The sequence below is a fragment of the Onychomys torridus genome, chromosome 6 (genome assembly GCF_903995425.1).
Source record: "Onychomys torridus chromosome 6, mOncTor1.1, whole genome shotgun sequence".
Classification (NCBI taxonomy): Eukaryota; Metazoa; Chordata; class Mammalia; order Rodentia; family Cricetidae; genus Onychomys; species Onychomys torridus.
In genome coordinates, this window is record NC_050448.1 from 113003277 (window position 1) to 113029840 (window position 26564).

At 42.6% G+C, this 26564-nt stretch overlaps 1 protein-coding gene across 1 annotated transcript in view; it reads right to left on the bottom strand.

Annotated features, from left to right (window-relative positions):
- Positions 1–1902: 1902 nt before the first annotated feature.
- Dapp1 (dual adaptor of phosphotyrosine and 3-phosphoinositides 1) overlaps positions 1903–26564 on the bottom strand; it is a 48582-nt gene continuing 23920 nt past the window's right edge. The window contains exons 4-9 of the mRNA XM_036191469.1: positions 16403–16533; positions 9245–9292; positions 8023–8085; positions 6910–6995; positions 4813–4900; positions 1903–2634 (exon numbers count right to left, since the gene is read on the bottom strand). Of these exons, the coding sequence (XP_036047362.1) occupies positions 2566–2634; positions 4813–4900; positions 6910–6995; positions 8023–8085; positions 9245–9292; positions 16403–16533 (485 nt within the window). The 3' untranslated portion in view covers positions 1903–2565. The remainder of the gene's footprint in view (positions 2635–4812; positions 4901–6909; positions 6996–8022; positions 8086–9244; positions 9293–16402; positions 16534–26564) is intronic.

A 26564-nucleotide genomic window follows, 5' to 3' on the forward strand; every position in this document is an offset into this window, starting at 1 on the left:
GACAATGATAGGCCTGAGCTAATGGCCAAGCAGTTTAAATAATATAAGTGTCTGTATGATTATTTTATACGTGGGTTGTGGGACTACAGGGGCTTGGTGGAACCTGGAGAGCTCTCCAACTACACCTGACTGGTCTTTTCTACCTTACTCTACTTCGAAAGCAATAAAAATGTTGTAAGAACAAAATTGGACAAGTACAACAAAATCATGAACTTTTTATTCAATAAACAGAACCAAAGGACATAAATAAATTTTACAGAAGGTAAAAAGAATATTTAACACATTAAGGAAGATTTGTTTCTAAGGAAACAAAACCATAGCTCTCAAGGAGAGGCCATTGTTTCTCCTTTGCAAACTTGACAATACATTTGATCTGGACACTGCTTTATTCCATAGAACACAAACATAACAAATTAAATGCCCCTTCTTGCAGTAGGGATTCTACCACTGATCTGCAACCTGGCTCCAAAACTCCTCTTGAAAAAAACAATTTCTGAGTCTCAGCTGTTGAAACAACAGAAAAGCCAGGCAGTGGTGGCGCACGCCTTTAATCCCTGCACTTGGGAGGCAGAGGCAGGCAGATCTCTGTGAGTTCGAGGCCAGCCTGGGCTACAGAGTGAGTTCCAGGAAAGGCACAAAGCTACACAGAGAAACCCTGTCTGGAAAAACCAAAAAGAAAAGAAAAAAAGAAACAACAGGAAAAAAAAAAATATTTAACAAGGTACTATGAGTGAATCTTGGTGCCAACTTGAGAAATGCCAAAAACACCTTGTGGGTGTGTCCTTGAAGAGCTGGAAGAAGAGAAATCACTGATTTCATCCAAATGGGTCAGAATTTGAACAGACTACTAGGACGTGGCAGAATGTGGAAAATGGGGCCTGGTTGGAAGTACACCACTCAGAATGGCGAACGGAGTCTCCGTCTTGCCTCCTCTCTTTCCTGTTACTGCCTTGCTCTGCTTCCTGCCTGCTATGACGTGAGCAGCTGCACCACACCCTGACCACGATGAGCTGAAACATCTAGAGCCATGAAGTAAAGTAAATCATTCCTGTAAGCTGTTTGCTCTGGTATCTTGGTCACATTGACAAAAGTGTTAACCACTGTCCCCTTCTGCAGAACTGGTTCCAGCAGTCCGGCACCAGTTCTCAGCTCGGCACCTATTTGTGTCCCATCTTTAAAAGCCACATCAGCAATGATAATAGAAGTTTGAATCTATTCATGACCTCTGAACACGAGCATGTCATTCCAATTCAATTCTCTTATTGCCGTTTGTAACAGCTATGTGACAGCAGCTGCCCTTTATTAATCTTGGGGTGCTTCCTTCCCAGGGCTCCTCTCATACGCTGATCTGGAGAGAGACAGAGGGCATCCTTTATGGAGAAGTCTCAATGTGAAGAAATGGCAGCTGAAGACAACTCAGTGCTTATAAGTGTATTATATTTGCAATGATAACCATTAAACTAAAGGTCACCCACTGCTTATCATCCTTCTCCAAAAATGTGCATTTTCTTGCTGTTTAAAACATCCTCACCCTTTATTAGACATTAATTTACTTTTTCCTGTCTAGTTTCCCACAAGACATGTAGTTCTTACAGTTTATCATTAGAAGTAAAGAATCCACTCTATTTGTAAGCTTTTAAAAAGTACTTATTGTGTGTATTTGTGATGTGGGGCACATGTGCTGACATACACGTAGAGGTCAGAGAACAACTTTGTGGAGTTGGTTCTCTGCTTGCACCTCCATGAGAGTTTTGGGGATCCCACTCGGGTTGTCGAGCGTGGCGTGGCAAGTGCTAAGATGGCTTGCTAAGCCACCTCACCAGCCTCATTTCTAAGCCTTTTGAAAGGAAAAACAAATATGATGAACATTTTTCTCATTTTAGTTTTGGAAACTTTTTAAAATGATTTCTTTCATTATGTGCATGTGTGTGAGTGTGTGTACCTGTGTGCAGGTGACCAAGGTCATCAGAGGCATCTGTTCCCTCTGAAGCTGGAGTCAGAGGTGTTCGTGAGCCACTTGATCTGAGGTCCTAGAAACTGAACTCAGGTTCTCTGCAAAAGCAGATGCACTTCTAATGGCTGGGCCACCTCTTCGGCCCTATTTGAGGTTTTTGTATGTAAACAAAACAAAACCAGCCCCTCCTTTGAAAGTCCTCAGTGTTTATTATCTTAATTTGCTTCCTAAAGGAGCAGCCTGAGCCCCCAACATGCTGCTGTTTAATAACGCATCTGAAGTTAACTTGTGCCGGCAGTGAGTAGAGGCAGCTGAAGTCAAGCAGCCTCCTGAGAGCTAACAAACTCTTCCTCCTGCACTGTGTTCTGAGAGCGGCTCCACCTGGCAGTGGGAGTTCCGCAGTTTCCATAAGCGGGGCGCTGCTGCCACTGTCTTGAACAGATGGCTGGTCCTGCCAGCTGTTTTCCGTGAATCAGCAAGCCACATTCAGCTCCCCGCCACGGTCTACTTTGTGTTTGTTTTCAGAGAACATCCTTTAATGACCTTCCCTCTGAAGCCTGCTGCAGATCAGAGCACCTGGAACATTCCACCTTGCCCGAGCCAAGGAAGTTCTATTTGAAGATGAATGACCGAGATCGCACAGTGTCCTCTCCTTGGTCCAGTTCTCTTCTTAGTTTTGACTGCAATAAAACGTAGGTACATCTATTATTCATAAAACATAGACACGTCTACTACTGAGTCATTTTGAGATACTGACTCCGAAACAGTAAGGGAGACACGTTGAGCAGTAAAGGAGACACGCTGCTATGAATTACCACACCTCTACCAAGTTTTAATGTTTGTGTATTTGTTTGTTTGGGTTTTTCGAGACAGGGTTTCTCTGTGTAGTTTTGATGCCTGTCCTGGATCTCACTCTGTAGACCAGGCTGGCCTTGAACTCACAGAGATCTGCCTCCCGAGTGCTAGGATTATAGACATGCCTGCCTGCCTAATGTTTGTTTTTAATTTTCCCTCCAGATGTAGTAGAGTGGCTGTTACAATGTTACACTTTGGGAATCCATCTGATTCTTTTCCAGGAAAGCATGACACAGCCCTGTCCAATCAAAAGGAAGATTCGGGTCTACAGCTGTGGACATTGAAAGATGCTGGTAATATACTGTTAAGAGGAAGGAACCGGAGAAAACCACCAGGGAAGGGCAATGTTCTTAAAGATCCAGTTGGCCAGGGAGAAGTCTGAAAATATACATTTGAACTACTTTTAAATTTAAATTTTCTATAATAATTTTGTCATTCTTAGAATAACAAAATACATGGAATTAGAATTGGAGTCATTTTCAGGCCAGGTTGGCCATGACAAAGCATTTCTCCACTCAGAAACTTGGATTTCAAACCAAAAAGACAAAAACCAAAAACCAAAACACATGGATGCTCAGCAATGTTCATAGCTGTGTCCCCCCACTTTTTTTTTTTTTTTTACCAGGGAGGACTGTTCCTATCACTGAGCTATAAGCCTAACCTTCAGGATATCCATTTTCAGACCTATAGATACAATAATTACACACACACACACACACACACACACTGATTAGGAAAAAGGTATTTTGCCTTTGAATATATCATAGGTTTCAAGATAGAAAGTATGTAAAGGCTTGTTCCCAAGGGTGGTGGCTTAATATGATCAAGTTTTTAAAAGAAAGGACTTACTAGGAGGTCCTTGTGTTACTGGTACACTGTCATTAGAAGGGAGTACTGCCCTGGAGAGAATTCTAGCTGTTTGAGCTTGACCCACACCCCCTCAACCCCACTTGATCTCTGGCTTCCTATTTGGAAGTGTGAGGTTCCTGTCCTCCACATATCCCCTCAGAAGCTGAGCTGATGTAAGGGCTATGCCCTTGAACCTTGAACATTGTGAACCTCTTTTATTTCGTAAGTAGCTTGCCTCCTGTATTTCATGAGAGAAATAAAAACCAGACTAATATATAATGTTACTACTGTGGAATAAACCTTTTGTACACTGGGAAGATTTGTCACTCTGATTGATTTAATAAAGGGCTAAATGACCAATATCTAGGCAGGTAGAAGTCAGGCAGGGAAGCAGGAGGCAGAGTCACCAGCCAGACACAACATGCAGTACCAAAAAAAGGTACCACCATAAGAAATATGGGCTAATTTAAGATGTAAGCACTAGTTAGCAACAAGCCTGAGCTATAACAGCCAAGTATTTATAATCAATAAGTCTCTGTGTGGTTATTTGGGAGCCAGCTGGCAGGACAGAACTGACCAGTGATCCCGATGAAAAACTCCGCCAACATATTACACTTACAGGAAATTTTAGAAAACTTGTACTTAACTATCAACTCTATAACGTACATGGTGAAAAATGTAAGGACTGGTGAATTATTTTAACTGTCTTCCCTTTGGGAAGTACATAGCAGGAAGATGAAACACCTTTGGTGCTTGATACACAATGGTGCAGCTTACACTGAGAACCAAGCTCCTCCCCAAGCTCCCTCCTTGACAACTGAAAGGCTTTCCAAGTTGAAGCACATGTCAGTGTCCCTCTCTGAGACCTTCCAATTCCAATATTCTCTTCTAGAGAAAATGGGGCTGGCCAACACACTCAATAGGAAGACTGCCAGCAGCTAGGACTGAGGCTAAGGTGAAGCCCGCCCAACATACCCTTCCTTCTTACGACCTCCTCTTTCCTTTAATACCCCTTAAGCAAGCACAGATTATTCCATAGAGTTGCAAACAGACTTCCCTTTGATTCTAGGGCCTGCTTTGACAACTGGAGTACACCTGACATCATCAACATATTAGTTATCAAGATTAGACACCTGGGGACTTTTATAACTCACCAACTTCCATCGCAGAATTTTGATCCATTCATCAGCTTCAACTCCTGTCTTTGCACAGAGATAAAATGTCCTGAATGGAAACACTAAGCTGATGAAAGAAAAGAGAGAATGTGTGATAGTCAGTATGGCTAGTTGTGTATATCCTGATTGAATAGCATGAGTGCCTCCAGGGGAAGAAGAACTGATGAGGGATCCCATAATTATCAGGGTGACTTCGAAGAACGGGTGCACACAGAGCAGTTCCTGCAGCAACGGCAGAAATGCCGTTTGTGTTATTACAAGCGAGATTTGTATTCTCCCAGGAGACTTCACAGAAGTGTATGTCCAGGTCACACCCACCTCCTCTTGTTGTACATGCCTTCTGAGGAATATAAGTCTTTTCAGCCAAGCCCCACAGTAGTCCAGAGCCTGTCCGTGGATTAAAGGACAAGCCAGGCAGATAAGAGGGTTTGCTGAAAGAACTCAGTTGTACTGGCTGCTTTAAGGAGGGCAACACTTCCTCCAGGAGATATAAAGACTAGGTAGGAAAAGGGGACCAAAAATACCTCAGTTTGCTGTTTCACTCATTTCTTCCCATGACTTAATTTCTGTCATAAAGAAAACGAACCTTTCTTTCAGCACAAAAGATTGGGTAGATGTATGATAAGTCTTCATTTTGCTGCCTCTGATTATTTAGTCAAAATGACTTGAGTGATAAAGTTAACCCTAACATATATTGGTTTTTCTTCCTATCCTCACAATCAAGACACAAATACTAATTATTTTCTATCTGTATTTTTTTTTTCATGTATGCTAGGCTGGTCTCAAACTTGCTATGTAGCAGAGAATGACCTTGAATTCCTGATCCTCCTGCCTTGAGCTGAAATTCAGGCACATCTTGTAGCTATCAGGCCTGTGGGAGGGTGGGTGGGTGAGTAGATAGGGCTGGAGAGGGAGGGATGCTGACATTGTACACATTGTATACCATGCTAAGTGTAAACTGGTTTCTGGACTTGTCATTGATACTTCCTGGGGGAGACATTGTGAGCTGCTCTATAAATTCACACAAATTTCCCTTTCTTCTTGCAAACAGAAGCCTGGGCAATAAATTCTAATTAGTTTAAGCCAGTGATGATTATGATGACGTTATGGTAATTTATGTTGCAGCCAGTGAGTCATGCAGAAGTTTCACAGGGCAAGGTTTCCAGGGAAACATTGGCTTTCTTGATACAAAGGGCCAGGCATGGCTGATGCATCTTCGTCATGTCTGTGAAAACATGTGGGCTGAAAGTGGCCACCTGGAGGAGCCAGCTGGAGGGAAGTTAAGAGGATGATAAAGACCGTGGGTGAGACCTTGCCACAGTACACCTGCCTCTCGAGTTCTTGTTACTTAAGAAAAACAAACTTTTGCTAGATCATAGGGCAGGCATTAAAAAGATGCCTGACGCTGGTCGATACTGTACATTGTTCACTTTCTCAGGTATAATAAATTAAGTTCTATATATACTGTCTTTATTTTCAGGGAGTATGTGATCAGGATGCTGTATCTTGGCAACTTTCTTTCAACTGGTTTAGGAAAAGAAGTGATGAAGAAAATCCAGCAAGTTCTTAATGTGCTGAGGTTAGACAGAGAAAAGTGGACATCTTGCAGTCTGAATACGTTTGAGAACTTTCAGACAAAAGTTGGTAGATAAGAAAACATGCCTTCCTTTATCAGGATGCTGTTTGTATCAGAAGTGTTTCATAGTACGCTGATCAGAACAAAACACTTCCACCTGTCAGCCAGACACTGCCCTAACAATACAGATCGACCACCATTACAGCCAGCTAAAGGATAATTAAACTTGAGAGGAAAATCTCCAGGGAGGAAGTTGTGCTGAGACGCGAATGGCTGAATGTGTTCCAGCTGTGCAATGCACAGCCTGAACCTGGCCAACCTGCCTCTTTGTGGAAGGCACTGTAGACCAGGCATGTGTCCTCTGCACTGGAGGCGCTGACATGCTAACCTTGTGTTAGGTTCACATCCCTCTGTCCAGACATGTACACGTTAAGACAGGTAGCTTTTTACTCCTTGGCTTAAAGACTTCTAGAAACATTTCCTTTGTGAAAGTAACTTACCAGAAACAGTTTACTCTTTCCTGGGAGTAATCAAATTGAACAGCTGAGCACTCCCTTAGGTCTAGGATCCGAATTGGTTCTGGGGACTGGGGAAAAAGGGCAAACTATGTCGTAAGAACAAACAGACACGCGTGTCCATCACTCACTCCTTAACAAGGTTTCTGCTGCATGCAATTGTCAATTTCCTTTCATGAAGACGATGGAGGATGGGAAAGCCTGACAAAGGGAACTAGCCTTTCACAGACTAAGCAATGGGAAGAATTGCTGGGCTGCACAGATGGCTCAGTGGTTAGGAGGGTGACCTGCTCTTGCAGAGGATCTGTGTTCAAAGCCCAGCACCCACATCAGGCAGCTCAAAACTGCCTCTAACTCCAGTACCAAAAGTCTCCATGCCTTAGGGCTGGTACCGATACTTTCGTGCACATACCCAAAAAAAAAAAAGACACACACACACATAACTTAAAATATACCTTTTTAAAAAAGATGTTGCTTTTGTCAATTTACATCAGACAGAGATAGATTTTTTTAACACATGGAAAGGAGTTATATTTTCTCCCATCCTTTTTATAAACTTCTACTTTTGCAGAAAATTTGTACACAAAAAGGAAGGAAAATCATTTTAAGTTGGCATGATAAAATGGACCCAAGCAATGGGTATGCTATTAATAAAAGGAGAAATTGCTTCATAGGGACAGTTAATAAAGTATGGCAAGGAGAATTCCATTGCCCCAAAGAAAGGAGCCATGTGCTCCAGAGAGGGACAGCTGTGCTGACCTGAAAGTGGCTTCTGGAGGCAAACCACAGAGTCAGAGCTGATCGGGGATCAAGCACCCAGACCTTGGCTTGCGAGATGGCTCAGTGGGTGAAGAGGCTTGTGGCCAAATCCAGCCCAATGACCAGAGATTGATTCCTAGGAACCACATTTTGGAAGGAGAGAAACAGCTCCCATGGCTCGTCCTCTGACTCCAAACACACTCTGTGGCAAGTGTGCCCCACCCCCATTATAAACACAAACTGAAAAGGCTCGGGTCTCTGGACCCCTGTTTCTGAGGATGCTGGGGACCTTACAGAACTGATGACTAAGGGGGATCAGCGTGCTGATGTCTTTCTCACCATCTGGTCTTTGAAATATTTCAGTTCATTCCTTTGCAAAGTGAACCATCTTGTTTTCCAGGTCTGAGGGGGAAAATTTAAGTTTTGAGTACAGAATGTAATACTTAAACTTGATAGTTTATTTTCATTTTAAAAGTATATAAAAGACAAGATAAAAATAAGCCTAAAATGTTTTTATGTATCACTTTTGAGAAAAGTTTCAAAATAGCTATTAAAAAATGATGATTCTGTGTTCTAAGATCACAATAGAAATACCACTAGCTTATTTAAATAAATAATGCAGCTGTTGTAAACATTCAAGGTGATTTCTAACTAGCCACTCAAGTTTCTATTTTATTTTCACTATAATAAAAAAATAGGTATCAGTTTTGAGAACCTACTGTGAGCTATATCCCCACACCAGAAATTTACATATATATTCATGTGTACTTTTGACATTTTATTTTTACATATAATGTATATTTAGTTAAATATATAACTAACACATATGAAGCAATGCCATCTATTATTATTATTATCATTATTATTGCTATTATTTAACAAATAAACCAGTTGAGCTTTAGGAACCTTTAACCACATGACACTCTGAATCTCTCCTGAAGAACCATGGACTCACAACAAAAACTTGCTGCTTCCTTCCTATTCCAGATCTGTCTCAGCTGGTGATGTACCCACTTAAAAGAGACAATAGAAGATGCAGGAACAAACATTCAGGCCAGGCATGGTTGTGCATGCCTATAATCCTAACCCTAAGGGTGCTGAGCAGTAAGATTGTACATCTGAGGTCATCCTGGGCTGTGAGTGAGACCCTATCTGAATACAATACAAACAAACCAATAAACAGGCCACAAATGTGAATGTCTCCCACCCTCAGGGAGAATCCAGCCTAGTGAGGACATGGATAACTGCATGATTAGGATAGAGTCAAGCAGCGTGGTTCACAGGAGAAGGGGTAAGACCCTGAGCCCTAAAATAGACAAGAGCCGACACAGCATGAGTGGAGCCGATATGTTGAATGATGGTGGCGTGGCTCCACCATGCGTGCTTCCTTTTTAATATGGACTGTAGGTTACTCTTACACAGGGCTTGGCCAGAGAACTGTCAAATACATGTGGCTTAAAATAAATTTATAATATCCTTTAAAAAATGTTTCACTTTTAAGAGATGAGTCTACGGTGTGTTGTCTTTCCTGTGGTAGCATGAGCCAACTACACTCTCTTACCTTTACCAGGCCGCCCTGCTTGGTGAGGTATCCTTCCTTGGTGCCGAGCTACAAAGGAAAAAGGCCAGAATGAAGCGCAGAGTTGTCACGTTTGGCCTCGTGTTCCTGCCCTAGTTTACCTTCCTGTGCTAGGGGATGAGCCCTTACTCCAGGCAAGCTGCAGGCTTGGCCCTCCGCCTTGCTCTAAGAAGAACATGCTCACTGCTGATCTTTACCTGGTCCTCTCTCATTCTTCACCTAGCTCTTGAAACTCTCCCAGGTGCTGTGGGAGACATTTTGCAGACTGGATGGTCTGATGCATTCCATATCAACAGGCATTGCTGAAAAGGCTCTCTATTACCTCAAGTTCATGATTTGAAAATAATTAGCCACAGGTGTTTGTCAGTGCACATTGTGAACAGCAACAGCTGTAGGAACCCTAGTATATAAGCACTCATATATAATGGGCGCTCGATACTACAATTGGCCTTAAGCCTCTGTATCTATCAGCTCTGCACTCTGGGGTTCACAAACCATGGACTGAAACATTTGAAAAGAGCTTTGAGTCTGTATTGAACATGTACGGGTTCTTTTACTTATCATCCTCCAAACCAATAGTCTATTAACCATTTACATCATATTTATATTACACTGGTGTGATAAGAAATCTGATTTAAAGTACAAGGAGGACGCATACAGTTTATGCAAATACTGTGCCACATTATAGAAGGGTCTTTGATGTCTAAGGACACTGGCTCCTATGTGGATTCTTGGAAATACTGACAGCTATTGAGAGATTATTACATTTGGGACAGTATATTAAGAAAAGTAAAAGAATTTCTTTATTCCAGGGCTTTGTCTTTTAAAGTTTTAAGAACTAAGAAGCAGAATTATCAACATTTGTTTTATTACAGTCTTCCTCCTCCTCCGTGTTCTTCTCCACTCCAAAGCCATCTCATGAGACTCACATCTCATGAAGAAGATACTCAGAAGTCTAAATGTATTTATACTTCATCTATTCAAAATGGGATTTGAAATACAAATGAATAATTTGTTTTAATCTATGTTTCATGAGTTCAAAAGTACCAGCAGTACTTAGCATCTATGAATTATGAATGGAGGGGAAATCTACATAGGCCTGGGACCCTAACCTTCATAATCCCATAACCTTCTGAACAAACTGAATTCCTGGGAGGTTATTTTGTTCTAATGTGCTCTCGTAATATATCTTTCATTACAGAGAAGAAAACAAATAAGAACTGGGAAATGACTTTGTTGATGTCAGGGTTCTTTTTATGGGAGTTTCCAGAGTGTTCTTTCCTGAGGTGAATTCTTCCTACCAAATAGAAAGAGGAACCACCAAAGTTCAAAGAACCAGAGAGGAGAAATAGCCCAGAACCACTTCTGGAATTCTGATGGCAGAGAAGTCAAGATGAACTTCCTAACTGTGCATTTCAGTAATGTTAATCAATATTGCTGAGTCTGGTATCACATAATCACTGTGATTTATTTTGATGTTGAAGAAATTAAACTGAGGGACTAGAGAGATGGCTCAGTGGTTAAAAGCACTTGATGTTTTTCCAGAGGACCTGGGTTCAATTCCCAATACCCACATAGTAATCACAGCCACCCACAACCCTAGTTCAAGGGGACCCAATGCCCTTTTTGGCCTCTGAGGGCACCAGGCATGCAGATAGTGCACAGACATACATGCAGGCAAAACACAAACAGCATACACTTACAATTTTTTAAAAAGTAATTAAGGGTAAAATGTTTTTAAAGGATCCTGATAGAATTAGCCACTGAATTCAAGCTAAGAAATAATGCTACTCACTCAATATTACCTCTGTCTAATTAATATGCTAATATCTAGTTTCTTCTGTGGTCTTGGTAAGTGAAATGCTAAAGATGGAAAGGCTGAGAATATAATCTGACCAGAGTTTCCAGATATGAGAACTGAAATAATTGTATGGCAGACTTATCCTTAAACCTGACATGAGTCATAGCAGAGAAGATGTTTGAAACAGCTCCAGGTTAGGAACAACCTAAATGTTCACCAGTAAAGGATTAGCCAAGCTGTCTCCCTCACTCTTCTCAGATGGAATGAGTGTGTGGACATTCGTGCACCTTGGCACAGAGTGGTGGAGCCTAAGCAGGGAACAGGGAGAATTCACATGGACAGTGATGCTGGCTGTGGGAGCAGCAGCTTGGTGTGGGTGGTGACGCTGGGTGGACGAGGGCTTCTTTCCAAACAGGGGAAGGTGGCAGCCAGTGTGGTTTCAAGAGAAATCGGTAAAGTAGATGTCTGCAGTGACAGGAGGGTGGCAGTAGCCTGGAACTGAGCAGTGAGTGAGCAGGAAGTCTGGGTAGGAGGATGGGCAGCCGGAGTAGCAGATGGAGATTGCTTACACTCTATTGATCAGCAAATTTCACTAAGCCAATCTGAGTCAGAAACTTGAAATACATTGACTCCTGGAATATAACTACATTAGGCCTATCATCATGTTGTCTTTATACCTTATCTCGAAGGTGACCAGTTCGTGTTCTAAGAGGGCTCCTTGCCCCTAACTTAGCAGCAAGTCCATTGAACACTTAGTATTTAGGGGTCTTTTTCAAAATGTGAAAACTTAAGTTGTGTGTCTAACGCTGTCAGACTTTCTCAACACCCCGATCAAAGACTCTGCCTTGGACAGTGAAGGCTTTCAGAGCATGTGAAGGAGGTAATTGGCATTTGACCATGATGGTTCCTCATGCACTGTAAGACACTTAGCTTGCCTCAACCTTCCTACTTCTGGGAAGCAACTCTATCTGGTTCTCTTGTACCTTTGTGTCTCAGATTCCATACGGCTCACTCCTCCCAGCATGGCTGACCTTGTTGGTCCTTAAAGCCCCTCAACGGAATTCCTGCCTCAGAGAATTTGTGTTATTTTCTATTTTATCTGCCTACTCTATCTTGTTACTTCTTAAATGTGAACTGTTCCTTCCTTGCTTTAAAAAATAAAAAGGAGATTTTTATTTGTTGACAATTTCATATACACACATAACATGTTTTCTCATTCCTTTAAATGACATCTCTGTTCAAATGTTACTACTTTCTCAGAGAGGTTGCCCTGTCTTCCCCTTAACCCATTAGGTGTTATAATATTGTGCTGACTATCTATAGTCTGTGACCTGCACTAAAATGGAAGCTCAATAGGGTGGGTCTTTGCCTAGTTACCGCAAAAATCACAACGCTTAAAGTTGGGTTTATGGTGGGCATGTAAAACAGTTTGTTTAACAAATGAATTAATTAAATTTAATCTAACCTCAGGAACCTAATGCTTTTCTGTTTACAATATATGAATAATAATTTTCCTAAATGCAGTTGACAAAGATGTTGAGTAATTTTATGTAAGTGCCTGCATTTGGGGGAAATGGGGCCACTTTCATTTTTACTTCAAGCAAGTTCTTCTTCTAGGAGTATGATGTAATGTTCTCCCTCCACAGACAGGGCTTGGACAGGAACTGAATTCTCAAAAGAGAATACGGAAGTGTGGACACTTCAGAGCTTGCATTGGGAGACTGAGGTGCCACATCAGATGGCCATTTGGGACAATTAGTAAACAAAGAGCCATTGTGGTCAGTAGGGGACAAGAATTCCAATCCAACCAGAACTCTTCCCTCAACCAAGTCAATCCAGAATTCCGTAAGCAAAGAGTGATGAGATATGGTTCAGGATCTATGGAAAAGTCTTCATTGCTTTGGTTGGTATCATTACATAATAAATTTCACGGGCCTCTCATTATATAATGTGTGTTCCTTGTTGACCAAGCACTAAACACTTTAAAACTTCCCTCCTGTGTTACAATGTCTACCTGCTTGGGCAGGTGAACTCTATGACACATGGAGGAAGCAAACAGAAAGTAATGTGACTTCCATAATTAGCTCTAAAGAGTCCTAGTCTGAGACCAAAGCTACCAATTACATATTGGCTGATTCTTATTACTACATATTGGCTGATTCTTATTTCTGATAAAAGATACTTGTAGATCAGCGTTTCACTGACCATTGATCTTCAGAAGTCTAGCAGGGTCCAAGAGGAGAAGGTGGACATGGTTTCCCACCCTTACCCAAGAAACTACCTGTAGCTGATACCTGCTGGCAAAGGAAAAATTCATTTTCTTCCATGGCATCTAACTGATCACACTTCAAGGTAGACCTAATGCCTGAGGAGTAGTTGGCCAACTCAAAGTGAACTCACTGGGATTTTTGTAGACTTTTTGTCTCATTTTGCTTTTGGGGGGCATTTTTGTTTTGTTGGTATTTTTATTTTGTTGGTATATTTTGGGTTTTGTTTTTGTGGTTCATTTCTTGGTTTTTGTTTGTTTCTTAAAGAGAGAAAGGGCATGGATTGGATGGGTAGGAGATGGGGAGGATCTGGGACTAGTTGGGGGAGGGGAAGTGTGGTCGGAATATACTGTATGCATTTTTTCTCCATAATGAGAGAAGTCTAGCAGAGGAGAATGTGGAATGAAGCAGCCAGTTGATAGAGATGGGGTTTTGTGATGGGTACAGAGCTAAGAATGGGGAAAGAGGAAACTGAAGGGAACTGGCTGGCTAGAAAATAGAAAACAAGAACTGAGCAGACAGTAGGTGTTGGTCTGGAACATGTGTCACTCACTGTGCTTTCCTGAATTTCTCCACTTCTAACATCTGAGGCTTCCTTTCGCTCTCTAACAAAGCCCCCTCCTCCCGCGCACATGCACACACCATCTTTCTTAACCAATTTTTGAGGATTGTAGCAAAATGTTAAAAAATAAGGCATATAATTAACTATTCAGGTTACAAAAACACACAAGTAATTATTCCTGTGTATATGCTGCACATGTGTGCATGCATATGTGCATGTACATGCTATAGCATGTACATGGAGGTCAAAGTGCAACCTTGAGTATCTTCTCCTTTCTCCTTAGAGACATACACCAGGCTAGCCGGACTTGAGGCTTCCAGAGGCTCCCTTGCCTCCGCCTCTCACCTTCTCACAGGGAACATGGACGTGTGTGTTACTGAGTCTTGCTTTTGCACGGCCATGGGGATCTTAACTCAGGTCCTCAGGTTGTGTGGCTGGTGCTTTATCCACCGAGTCAAATCCAGCCTTCCTTCCTCTTTTATTGGCACAGCATCTTGCTACATAACCCTGGCTAGCCTCAAATTTAATCTCCCTGATGTTGGAATTACCAGACCATACCATCACACCCAATGTGGTACATACAAGGAAGCTGTTTTTAGCAACAGAATAGGGAGGAAAATCTCTTCGGGGATAGGAAGGCGGCATCTGTTTTAATATGGTTGGTCGCTGAATAAATGCAGGTGGCTGTTTTCCAAGTGTAGGATTGGTTCCTGGTGTTTTATTCAAACATTGCCATTTTTATCATTTGCAAAAATTGAGATTTCTCCTACTAGAAGTATTCAGCATTCCAGGGAGAGAAAGCAAGTACAACTGTGAGGATGGGAAGGGAGGGGTCTAGGAGGAACCTACAGACTGTGGCTCACAGAACATCCATGGACGGACTCTGGGAGGAGCAATGAGTGATTCTGTAACACTCATGCTAAAGTGGGGGGAGGCTCATGCTGCAAACAAGTATGCATACTTTCTGTCGGTGCCAGTCAGGGAAGAATGAAGGCTAGAAAAATAGCACCCCAAGTTTTGTTTTTTGGTACTTCAAAAAATATGTAGGGTTTCTCTATGTTGTCCTGGCCCTCCTGGAACTCACTCTTGTAGACCAGGTTGGCCTTGAACTCAGAGATCTTCCTGCCTCTGCCTCCTGAGTGCTGGGATTAAAGGTGTGTGCCACAATGCCCAGCTGCACCCCAAGTTTTACAGTGAAGTTGGAGAAGGCTTTTCTTTCACAGATGGCTGAATTGCAAAAGAAATTGTTTTTCTGAGTTGTAAGCAGCTGGTCAAAGAGTGACTGCTTAGTGGATGCCGGGAGCGCCTCTGAGCATCTCCTCCACCACAAACCTGTCTGGCTGTTTAAAGAGAGACATTTCAACGATGTTTTCTAAGTTTCTAAATCCTATCGCTACGGCATCCCCCCACCCCGTGTGTATGTGTGTGTGTGTGTGTGTGTGTGTGTGTGTAGTGGGTAGCCATCCCAGCCTTGGCCTGGAAGTTCCAACCCCCATTGAGGCTTTTGGTAATGGTCACGCCCACAAGGCGGGGCGGAGGGAGGAGGCTGAAGACCCAGGATCCAGAGGAGAGGTCTCTCTTGGTTCCGGGACCCTGGATGCTGGAGGATAGACCGAGCAGAGTTCTCCAGAGAACACCGCAGGACTGCGCCATACCTTTCCCAGACCCTGCAACCTATCCCTTCATTTGTAAGTTACGCCACAAAATAAACCTCCCTTTTAACTACGTGGATTGGCCTTAATAATTTCACCATTACGTGTGTGTGTGTGTGTGTGTGTGTGTGTGTGTGTATGTGAGTGTGTATGTGAGTGTGTGTATGTGTGTGTATGTGAGTGTGTATGTGTGTGTGTTTGTATCTGAGTGTGTGTGTATGTGTGTGTATGTGTGTATGTGTTTGTATGTGAGTGTGTGTGTATATGTGTATGTATGTGTGTATGTGTGTGTGTTTGTACGTGAGTGTGTGTATGTGTGTGTATGTGTGTGTATGTGTGTATGTGTTTGTATGTGAGTGTGTGTGTGTATGTGTGTGTGTATGTGTGTGAGTGTGTGTGTGTATGTGTGTGTGTATGTGTGTGAGTGTGTGTTCTATTGGTGATGGGACCCAGGACCTCACGATACCAGGCAAGCACTGAAACATGGAGCAAACACTCAGCCAAAGCATTCGTGGGGTTGGTTTTTGTTGTTTCTTAATTTTCCTTGGGCCAGAGGAACTGACTTATAGCCTTCAAATATTGTATTACTTTACAAGTTTTATACCCCTCTAGAATATACTGTTGTTGTTTGTTTGCTTTTCAGTACAGGACAGGGCCCTTCAAGACAGCTCTGACTGACAAGGAACTCTCTATTTAGCCTGGGGTTGAACTCATAGCAACTCTCAAGTTTCCAACTCCCACGAGCTGGGATTATGACTGGGCCACTAGGCTGGCTCCAAGCTAGACTGTTCTATGAGCCCATGAACTAGTTCCTGCTACATTCGATGGCATTCAGTGAAGGGCATGGTGGGCACTTACAGAGGGTGCAGTGGGCACGAGGTCGTTTTCTGTTCTTCCTGTCTGCATTGCTGTGTGGACCCGGACTGATTCATAAATGGAAGGCTCTTCCACTATTCTTGGATAGGGATGTTTCAAAACGATCAGAGTCCCTGAATGAAAACAGAAATATACATACGTACATATACATATAATCCAATATGGCCCCAAGGGAAGATCCAAATGTCAGCTAGGTAACTGGCTGGATTGTAAAGTCTATTTATTGGTTGGTTGGTTGGTTGGTTGGTTGGTTGGTTGGTTGGTCTGTGCGTATGTGTGTCATATGTGGAGGTCAGAGGTCATTTTCGGGGTCGGTTCTCTTCTTCCACTATGGGACTCCAGGGGTAAAACCACGTCACCAGGCTTGTGAAGCAAGTGCTCTCCCAGTTGACCCTTCTCCCCACCCCTCTATCGTTACACACACGTGCTTACTCATCTTCTCAGCACTAGAGGGTGACGACTTCACACAAGGCACATAATTTGCATGCAGAGAGGTATGACATGATGTAGATGAGTAATCAATGCAGTCATTTAAAAGAACAGGGTGATGAGATCCTAGAGTAATGAGGACCACGTGCGATATTCAGCAAGGCTTCCACAAGAAGCTTGATGGTTGAGCTGGGCCTTTAGCAATAACCAGAAGTGAACTTGAACAAAGCCGTGCAGACAAAGCAGAAGGCCCCGGGAAAGGTCTGTGCTATTGCCCTTACCGCACAGCAGCATTGAAACAAACGTCACCAGTCAGTGGGCTTCCCAGCCCTCTCCCCATGTTCTCCCAGCACCCCCAAGGAAGCCTGGGACTTGGGTGGGTACGGCATGAGCAGACAGAAGCTTGTTTGCTTGCTTCCACTTCCATCTAGAAGAGGGGGCCAGGCAGAAAGGAGACTCAGCCCAGACAAGCAGGCCCTGGGAACATCATTCAGAGGCTCTGAAAACTTCTGACTCAGCATTTTGACATTTCCCATTCTGTACACTTCCCTAACTGATCAGTAAGTCAGAAACTAGAAACTGACTACAAAGGAAGCCAGAGTCTTGTTCATTTTCTCTACTGCACTGGCTTCTTGCTAATTTTCTGGGGTGGGGGTGAGATTGTTAAACATCACATTGAAGGTCTTGGATGTGCTAGGCAAGAGCTCTACCTCCGACCTCCTTCTTACTTTCTATTTTATTTATTATTATTATTATTATTATTATTATTATTATTTTATTTATTTATTTTGGTTTTTTGAGACAGGGTTTTTCTGTGTAGCTTTGCACCTTTCCTGGATCTCACTTGGTAGCCCAGGCTGGCCTTGAACTCACAGAGATCCACCTGGCTCTGTCTCCCGAGTGCTGGGATTAAAGACATGCACCACCACCGCCCAGCTTGCTTTTTATTTTAACGAGGTCTTTTCTATAGCAGCTCTGTTCAGGACTAGACAAGACCTGAAGGAAATAAGTAAGTCAATCACTAGGTGATTTGCTTTGCTCTGTGCCAAATACTTGTGTTGGCCATGTGGCCACCACAGCAGACCCAGGGTACCTGCCCTTACTATGGCAGTCAAGATTCAGGGACCAGAAGCACAAGGTCAATACATTTCTGGTACAAGATGCATTATGAACAAATGAATAAAGAAGGGCAGGAGACAGAAGGTGGGAAGGGGTGTGTGTGTGACAGTCTCTACAGGTGGTCATCTTTGAAACGAGTTGAAAAAACTGTAGAAAGGATAGACATCAAATTGGGGCAAAAGAGGAGCAAATAGTGACAGCAGAATTCCTCCTGGGTGGTGCAAAGGCCCAGAATGTTAATGATAACTATACCCTCCAAAACACTGCCCAGTGCTTATATTGACATGAGTGACTGTCAAATCAGATACCCTGGCCGCCACACCATGGGGGGCAGGGTAGAAAAGACAAAGGAAGGGTCTCTGATGCTGCTTTTGAGAAGTTGAGCATCCGGGCCCCTCTGTGTATCCCATTCACATCAGTAGCCCCGGGCTCACAATGGCCAATGGCTGGGCGGTTATCAGAGGGCACAGTCCTGCTCTCGCACTTTGTCTGTGCGTCTTCTTCTCTTCTTTTTTTTAATCATTGGGACCCTTTCTGAGAATCCATCAGTCACATGTGGGGCACGAGTCAGAATGAAAGCAGAGGCATCTAAACCAAGAGCAGCTTTTGAGCAGGCTCGGGGGCTGTGCAAACACGGCTCACCTCTGCAGATGCTGGATGAGCTCAGTGCTAGTGTCCTATCACCAAGAAACACCTCCACCGGTATGCCAGGCAGCCAGTCTGGCACTGTGGAAAGATCCCTGGCCTCAGCAGCAAAGACCAGGCTGGGCTGCCCCGCCCCCGCCCCCACCCCTCTGTACCTGCTGCCCTAGTGCAGGTCCTCTGTGCTTTTGTTCTTCCCCTGACTAGTGCAAACAGCTACACTTCCTCCACCAGGCTGAGCTGTGCACCAGATAAAGGGTGTTTGCAGAAAGATTACAAAACAGATATTGTTCTTTGATAAAGAACCTTTAAAAGTCCTTAAATGAAACTCTAATGACTAAATTTTTGATAACTTGGACTTTTTTAAAAGATTTATTTGTGGGTGTGTGTGTCTGTCCATCTGTGTGTGCTTATCTGTCTGTTCATCTGCATTTGTGTGATTGTGCATGCTGATGTCTGTCTGTCTGTCTGTCCTTCTGTCTGTCTGTCATCTGTATATGTGTGCGTGTGCATGCTCATATCTGCAGAGGTCAGAGTGTGTCAGATCCCCTGGAGTTGGAGTTACAGGCAGCTCAACTGCCTGAAATGGGTGCTTGGAACCAAACTCTGGCCCTCAGCAAGGGGAGCAAGCACTTTTAACTGCCGGGCCATCTCCCTGGCCTCACATTCTAAGTCCTCTTTCCATTACTCACTCCCTCTCTCTCTTTCTCTCCCCGCCACCCTCACCCCCCCCCCCCGTGTGTGTGTGTGTGTGTGTGTGTGTGTGTTTGTGTGTGTGTGTGTGTGTGTGTGTGCGTGAACTAATTGGATTCACTTCATTTAGTTCTTCTTCTGGAAAGAAGGCTCAGCAACTTCAGTAGAGGCTGAGTGCTATTTCCTGGCTTCACAAACATTGCTGGAGGCCCATTTTTGAGAAGCGTGGGGCTAGGCCTCTGCAGACATGTCCATCACTGACAGCCTAGGACTGGCTGTGACTGCTGAGCTGGTTCCCGTTGCTCTCTTGCTCAGCTTGTCCTTGCATTCTGGGCAAATGTACTAAAGTATTTCCTCTTCCCCTGTACTCCAGTGCTTTTTAATTTAGCCAGCTAGAGATGCACGACTCATAACTTCCACCCTGAGACAGTGTCTTCACTCTACAGGAAAGACACTCTGGGTTGGTGAACTTAGACAAAGGACCACAGGACTTGGTCTGAAGAGTCAGAAGAAAAGCAATGGGGAGGCAGGTGCATGTGGAGGGGTGGGGGGCATGGCAGAGGACCCAGACGGAAGCAGATCAGAAACTGTCCTGGCCACTTGGTTCCAAGTTTCACTTCAGTTTCTGAACTTCATGAAGGTTGCTTCCTGCCACAGATATGAAGCCTGGCTTCAGATGTGCTCAGCAGAGGTACATTTTTCAGATGATCAGAGCTGGACCAACATAGGCATTCTAATTTGATGGCCTGATGGATAACGGAGTTTATGTTACATCTATAACTCCATACCCATTACCATGATTGTGTTAAGGGACTCCTCTAGATAGAACTCTAAATGAACTCTAGATGAAATTCAGAAAAAAAAGACAGGAATGGCCTCAGGCCTCAGGTATTGTTTTGGAAACTTTAATTTTCACATTTATTTTATGTACTCAAGTTAGCTTGTTAGGTCTCCCAGCTGGACCATAAAGTGTTTGAGACAAAGAATGGTTTTGGAGGGGCCTAGAGCAGTGACTTAGTGGTTAAGAGCACTTATTGCTCTTGCAGAGGACCTGGGTTAGTTCCCAGAACATACATACATGGCAGCTCACGACCATCTGTAGCTCTAGTTCCAGGGGATCTAATGACCTCTTCTGATCTCTATGGGCATTAGGCACACTTGTGGTGTAGGCATACATTCAGGCCAAACACACACAGAAAATAATAATTTTTAAAGGATAATATCTAATTCACCTCCCTATCTTATCAGTGGTTAGCAGTGTCTGTCTGGTGACTGGCACTTAATCCATACTTATTAAATATATGAGATAATAGGCACCCACGTTTTGTTTCTACCACTCTGGGGTTCAGAAAATAACTTTGCAATTGTCAACATGTGTTCTTCTGTCCCTGCCAGTGGGATGTGGCTTCTTAGGGGTGAGGGTCTTAGATGAACAGTCCAGGGTCTGGAGAGATGGCTCAGGGGTTAAGAACACTGACTGTTCTTCCAGAGGTCCTGAATTCAATTCCCAGCACCCATATGGTGACTCACAACCATCTGTAATGAGATCTGGCGCCCTCTTTTGGCTTGCAGGGTTATATGCAGGCAGAACACTGTATACATAATAAATAAATACATCTTTAAAAAAAAAACAGTCCAGTTCTTCTTCCTATCTGCCTTGGTGCTTGCCTGACACACTTGAGCCAGTATTCATTTACAACTATAGCAGCTTTAGCCTCCCAGAAAGAAACACACTAAGAAAATGCCAGTAGACTAGTTAGCTAGGGCAGAAGTTTCTATTCTGATCCCTTGGTTTGGAGCGGTCCCTTGAGTCTACCACACATACGAGTGCACTGGGGCTTAAAACCTGAGGAGACATTACAAACTTTTGATGGACACATCTGTCATCAATTGTTTTATGCCAGACCAAAGAACTCACGGCTCTTGCCGTGAATCTGACAGAATTAATGGCCACTAAGGGGTTTAGTGAATGAGTCATAATGGTGAATGCTTGCGTCAAGAATCATTCTGAGAGTCTTTTACATCTGAAGTCATTCTGTCTTCACAAGGAGGCAGCAAAGTATGAACTGGCAATTTTAGTTGATGATGAAACCAAGGTCAAAGCTCGAAGACGTGGTATTATGTGCCTGAGGACACGGGGTTGTCAAATGGCAGAAGCTATGGAGGAATGGACAGTCTGTGTATGGGTCTGCCCATCACGCCACAGTTACTTCCTGCCTCAGGTGTCATTGCCATGGGAATCTCTGCTGTGTACCAACTGCTCTCAATTGTGGTCAGGAGTTGGCATGGATAAATCAAGGTTGGAAGAAATGGATTCCTCTGGAGGCAGCTTGAGGAATGGGGATGTGGATATTTGCTTTCTTTTTCTCATCGGGTCTGTTTGTTCATTTGTAAAGGAGAAATTAAATGGTCCCAAGATACCTTCCATTTCTAACTGCCTGGAAAGCAATTAGAACACACGGGTCCCAAAGTGGGAGGAAGATGATGAGAAGCTTTGTGACCAATGCATCTCCTGCCCCGCATAACTATGACATTCCCTTGACGGACTTTGTTCCCAGTCTCCTTTCACTTTGCTTCCCACTTCCCTCTCCAGAGTACCTTCACTCATCTTTCCATTTGTGTTTGCCTCATTTAGTTACTCAGGAAGCTTGATGTCCTTTCTCAAAGATGAACAGTCAGGCCTATTATTTTTGGATGCTTTCTGGGCAGGTTTTTTTTTTTATGCTTTAATATTTTATTCTCTAGTGTAAGTATGAATGCGATGGCCAGTGAGATGGCCCAGTGGGTAAAGGTGCTTGCTGCCAAACCTGATGACCTGAGTTTCATACTGGGTCCCACATGGTGGAAAGAGAGAACTGACTCCAGAAAGTTCTCCCCTGACTTCCACATGTGCACTGAAAATAAATAAATAAATAATAAAGTAAATGTGATTAAAAAAATACTTAAACATCTCTCAAATGGCATTTCACTTAAATACAGAGCAAACAGCCACAACACAGAAGGCAGAAGTTGAAACCGATCCACCTTTTTTAGAACAATAGGTCTCCATCACGTAGCAAGCCTGGAAAGTACCTGTTCCTTACCATACTTAGCTTGAACTCCAATGTCAGCTCTGAGGGTTAGGGTCAGATGCACGTAAGTAACTTAAAACCTCTGTTTTTTATTTCCTCATCTGAAAATGAGGTCACTACATGTGTTCTGTGGGAAGCTGGGAAGATTAAATAATTTGATATGTGTGAAAACCCCTGAGCCGAATATCTGGAACCTATAAACAGTCCACAATGTGGGTTATTTGCAAACACACCTCATTGACTAACTATAAAACAGTAATGTCCGGCCAGCATGAGTGGAGGAAGTGATGTCTGGCTGTGATTTGGCAAAATTCCAAGTTGTCCATTAAGTTCCTTCCAGAGATAGCACACACAATTTTTAAATTCATGTTCATTACGCTTCAAGCACTGCCTCGGGGAGACAGCTGGTACCACAGATGAATAATAAGAACTGCAACGTCTACCAAAAGCCTGGGCATGCCCACATCAAAGCAAAAGACAGAAGTGGAAATGTGACATTTGGGAAAGAACCATACAGGGTCTCCTACATTGCACCGATTGGGGAAGTCACAAACAGGGACCTGACGTGGAGCATGCTGCATGTTTTCCTATGTGGGTTCGATGACTAAAGTTACCCTGAATTATTAAAAACAAACAAACAAATGTACAATGATAGTGTTCACTGGAAGCTACTTAAATATGAGAAAAGGCCATTTTTTGTTTTACTAATACTTGAATACTTCAGTATAAATATCAGTTTTATCTATATTTTATCTACATTTTTGTGACTATGCATGAAACTTAGCTAATTAGAGGAAGACTCAGTAAAAATTAGTTATATTATATACTATATTAACTATACTAAAGCTGTTTTTTAAACACCTGAGTCTAGTGAGTGCTGTTTAGAAGGAATAGACTTCTTAGATATCATCCATGACAAATGAAAGGCAGACTCTGGATATAATCACCACCAGGTAGATACAGAACACAAGAGCATAAGTCTGTATTATGCTTTGGATAAATTTTGCTGGTTAGAATTGTCAGGAGTGCTTGAGTACTGTGAGGTATCCCTCACTCCCTCACCCCCCCCACCTCTCTACCCACCCCACCCCATGCACACTCATGGCATGCTGAGAAAATGACGCATTATTCTTTCAAGTTCTAGGATATATTAGGAAACAGAACTTACAACAACTCTATCTTCATGAGCTTATGCTAATATGAAGAATAAGATCATTTAAAACATGTGAGTAATAAAAATGTACAACTATCAAATATGGTGGAGGAGAAGCAAGTGAGTCCATTGCATAGCTCTATTGTGGACTTAGGAATGATAAGGTTTTGAGGATTAGAAACATCTTTAGAGTGTTCGTGGATGTTGACACAAAGAACTTGAATGAATATAAATGCTAATGGAGATGCCTGGAAGTTAGAATTCTAGAGTCCACACAGTTGGTGGGACGTTAGGTGTGATTTAGGGAGCCATGTTCTTTAGATTAAAAAGCACAAGTTCTAAGTGCTTAAGGAATAGAGAACAGGGAAAAAGAAGAAAATAGGCACTTAAAATGTGTCCCTTTGGACCAACATCTTCACATATCTTTAAGATAGGTTTTCTTGTGACCTCCAACTGAGTATTCAGGTATCACCTACTGAAGCTGTTTACCACTGTAGAGAACAAATGTGAAGTTTGTGTTGTTTTATTTGGCTCATCCCATTGTCCTCAGAGGTAGTAGTATTCCCACCTGTGTCACCTCCCTCTAGGGCACTGTGCATGTTCGCAAGCACTGAACCTCTGAACTATAGATCCAGACTCCCCACCTTTTTTAACTTTAGTATTATTTTTTAAATTTGAGATCGTATCTTGCTAAGTTTCTCAGTCTGGCCTTGAACTTGAGATTCTCCTGCCTCAGTCTTCTGATTTGTTAAAAAAAATTAAAGGCCTGTTCCACTAAGCCAAGGAAAAAGTCTCTTTATAAATGCATGCTCGCTCTTGAGGCTGAGGATGTTGTAGAGGTAAGATTGTGGCTAGTGGTGGGACGCCATCAGAACAGATCTCACCCTGTCTGAGGCCAACCCAGGGCCCAGCTGTTGATCCTGCGAAACCCAACAACTTGGGGGTGTTGGTGAGATTACCCTACTGAACAACCTGCTCAGCTGAGATCCATCAGGGAGAGGATTCAGAATCCTATAGTTTGCAGTCTGAGGAAACAAGATCAGCTGAGGAGTTGATGAATGAACAAAACATGACCTGAGAACACAAAAGAAGGCACCACCCAGCCACCGAACCAGACCATCAGAATCATAAGTCTACACTACACCAACTGGGAACAGGTAAGCCCCCATCTCTGGACTGGCAGATCAGGTCTCTAGCCCGTAGGCCCTACCCATCAGAGTCCCAGGGACCAGACAGCTACCTTTCCTGCTCCCCCACCAAAAAAAAAAAAAAAAAAAAAAAAAAAACACCTCAAAAAACAAAAAACAAACAAAAAAACTAACCCCTATGAACCTAACAACCACTGAAACCATAAGCACACCCTGCACCAACTGGGAACAACTGCTCCCTAAGACAGAACCCACTAACACTGATTGGACTAAGCTGCTCCCAAAGAAACAGAGCCCAATGGCACCAATTTAACCAAGAACTCCTAGTGGACTAAGACTATCAATTAGAACAAGAGAGGCACCTTCAGACACAGACACCACCTACACCGAGCAGAGGAAGAGATGAGTAGACGCCAGTGCAAAAATACAGGCAACAACATAAAGACCTATATGACAACATCAGAACCTAGCGATTCTACACCTGCAAGACCTGAACATACCAAGGCAGAAGAAGCAGAAGAAATCAATCCTAAAAATGACTTTAAGAAGATGATAGAGGCCCTTAAAAAGGAAATAAAAAATTCCCTTAAAGAAATGGAAGAAAAAAACAAATAAAAAATTGGAAGAAACCAAAGAAAGCCAAGAAAAAGTAATTAAACAGATGAAGAAAACAATTCAAGATTTGAAAATTGAAATTAAGACAATAAAGAAAACACAAACTGGGGGAATGCTGGAAATAGAAATTCTGATTAAATGAACAGGAACTACAGAAACAAGCATAGACAACCAAATGCAAGAGATGGAACACAGAATCTTTAACACTGAAGAAACAATAGAGAAAACAGATTCGTCAGTCAAAGAAAACACTAAAGACAAAAAAGCTGTAACACAAAATGTCCAAGAAATTTGGGACACCATGGAAAGACCAAACCTAAGAATAATAGGGATAGAGGAAGGAGAAGGCACAGCAAATATATTCAACAAAATCATAGAAGAAAACTCTCCTAACCTAAAGAAAGAAATTCCTATGAAGATACAAGAAGCTTACAGAACACCAAATAGGCTGGATTAAAAAAAAAAAATCCCCTTGCCACATAATAATCAAAACACTAAACATACAGAACAAAGAAAGAATATTAAGAGCTGCAAAGGAAAAAGACCAAGTAACATATAAAGGCACACCCATTAGGATAACACCAGACTTGTCAATAGAGACTATGAAAGCTAGAAGATCTTGGACAAATGTTATGTAGACTCTAAGAGACCACAGATGCCAACCAAGACTATTATACCCAGTAAAACTCTCAATCACCATAGATAGAGTAAACAAAATATTCCATGATAAAACCAGATTTAAACAATACCTATCCATAAATCCAGCCCTATAGAAAGCCCTAGAAGGAAAAAATCCAACCTAAAGAATCTAAGCACACCCAAGAAAAGTCAGGCAATAGATAATCCCACACCAACAAATACCAAAGAAGGAAAACGCAACATGACCACAAAAAAATGACAGGAACTAACAATCACTGGTCATTAATATCCATCAATATCAATGGTCTCAACTCACCTACAAAAAGACACAGACTAACAGAATGGGTAAGAAAACAGGATCCATTGTTCTGCTGCATACAAGAAACACACCTCAACTTCAAAGACAGACACTACTTCTGAGTAAAGGGCTGGGAAAAGGCTCTCCAATCAAATAGACCTAAGAAGCAAGCTGGTGTAGCTATCCTAATATCTAATAAAATAGACTTCAAACTATAAATGCAAGCTCTTAGGCACTGCAGGGCAAAGCTGGGCCTGGGACTAAATAACAGCAGTGACCTAAAATACTGAATTTTAGTTCTGATTTTGGAAGACTGAGAGAAAAGAATCTGGAAAGG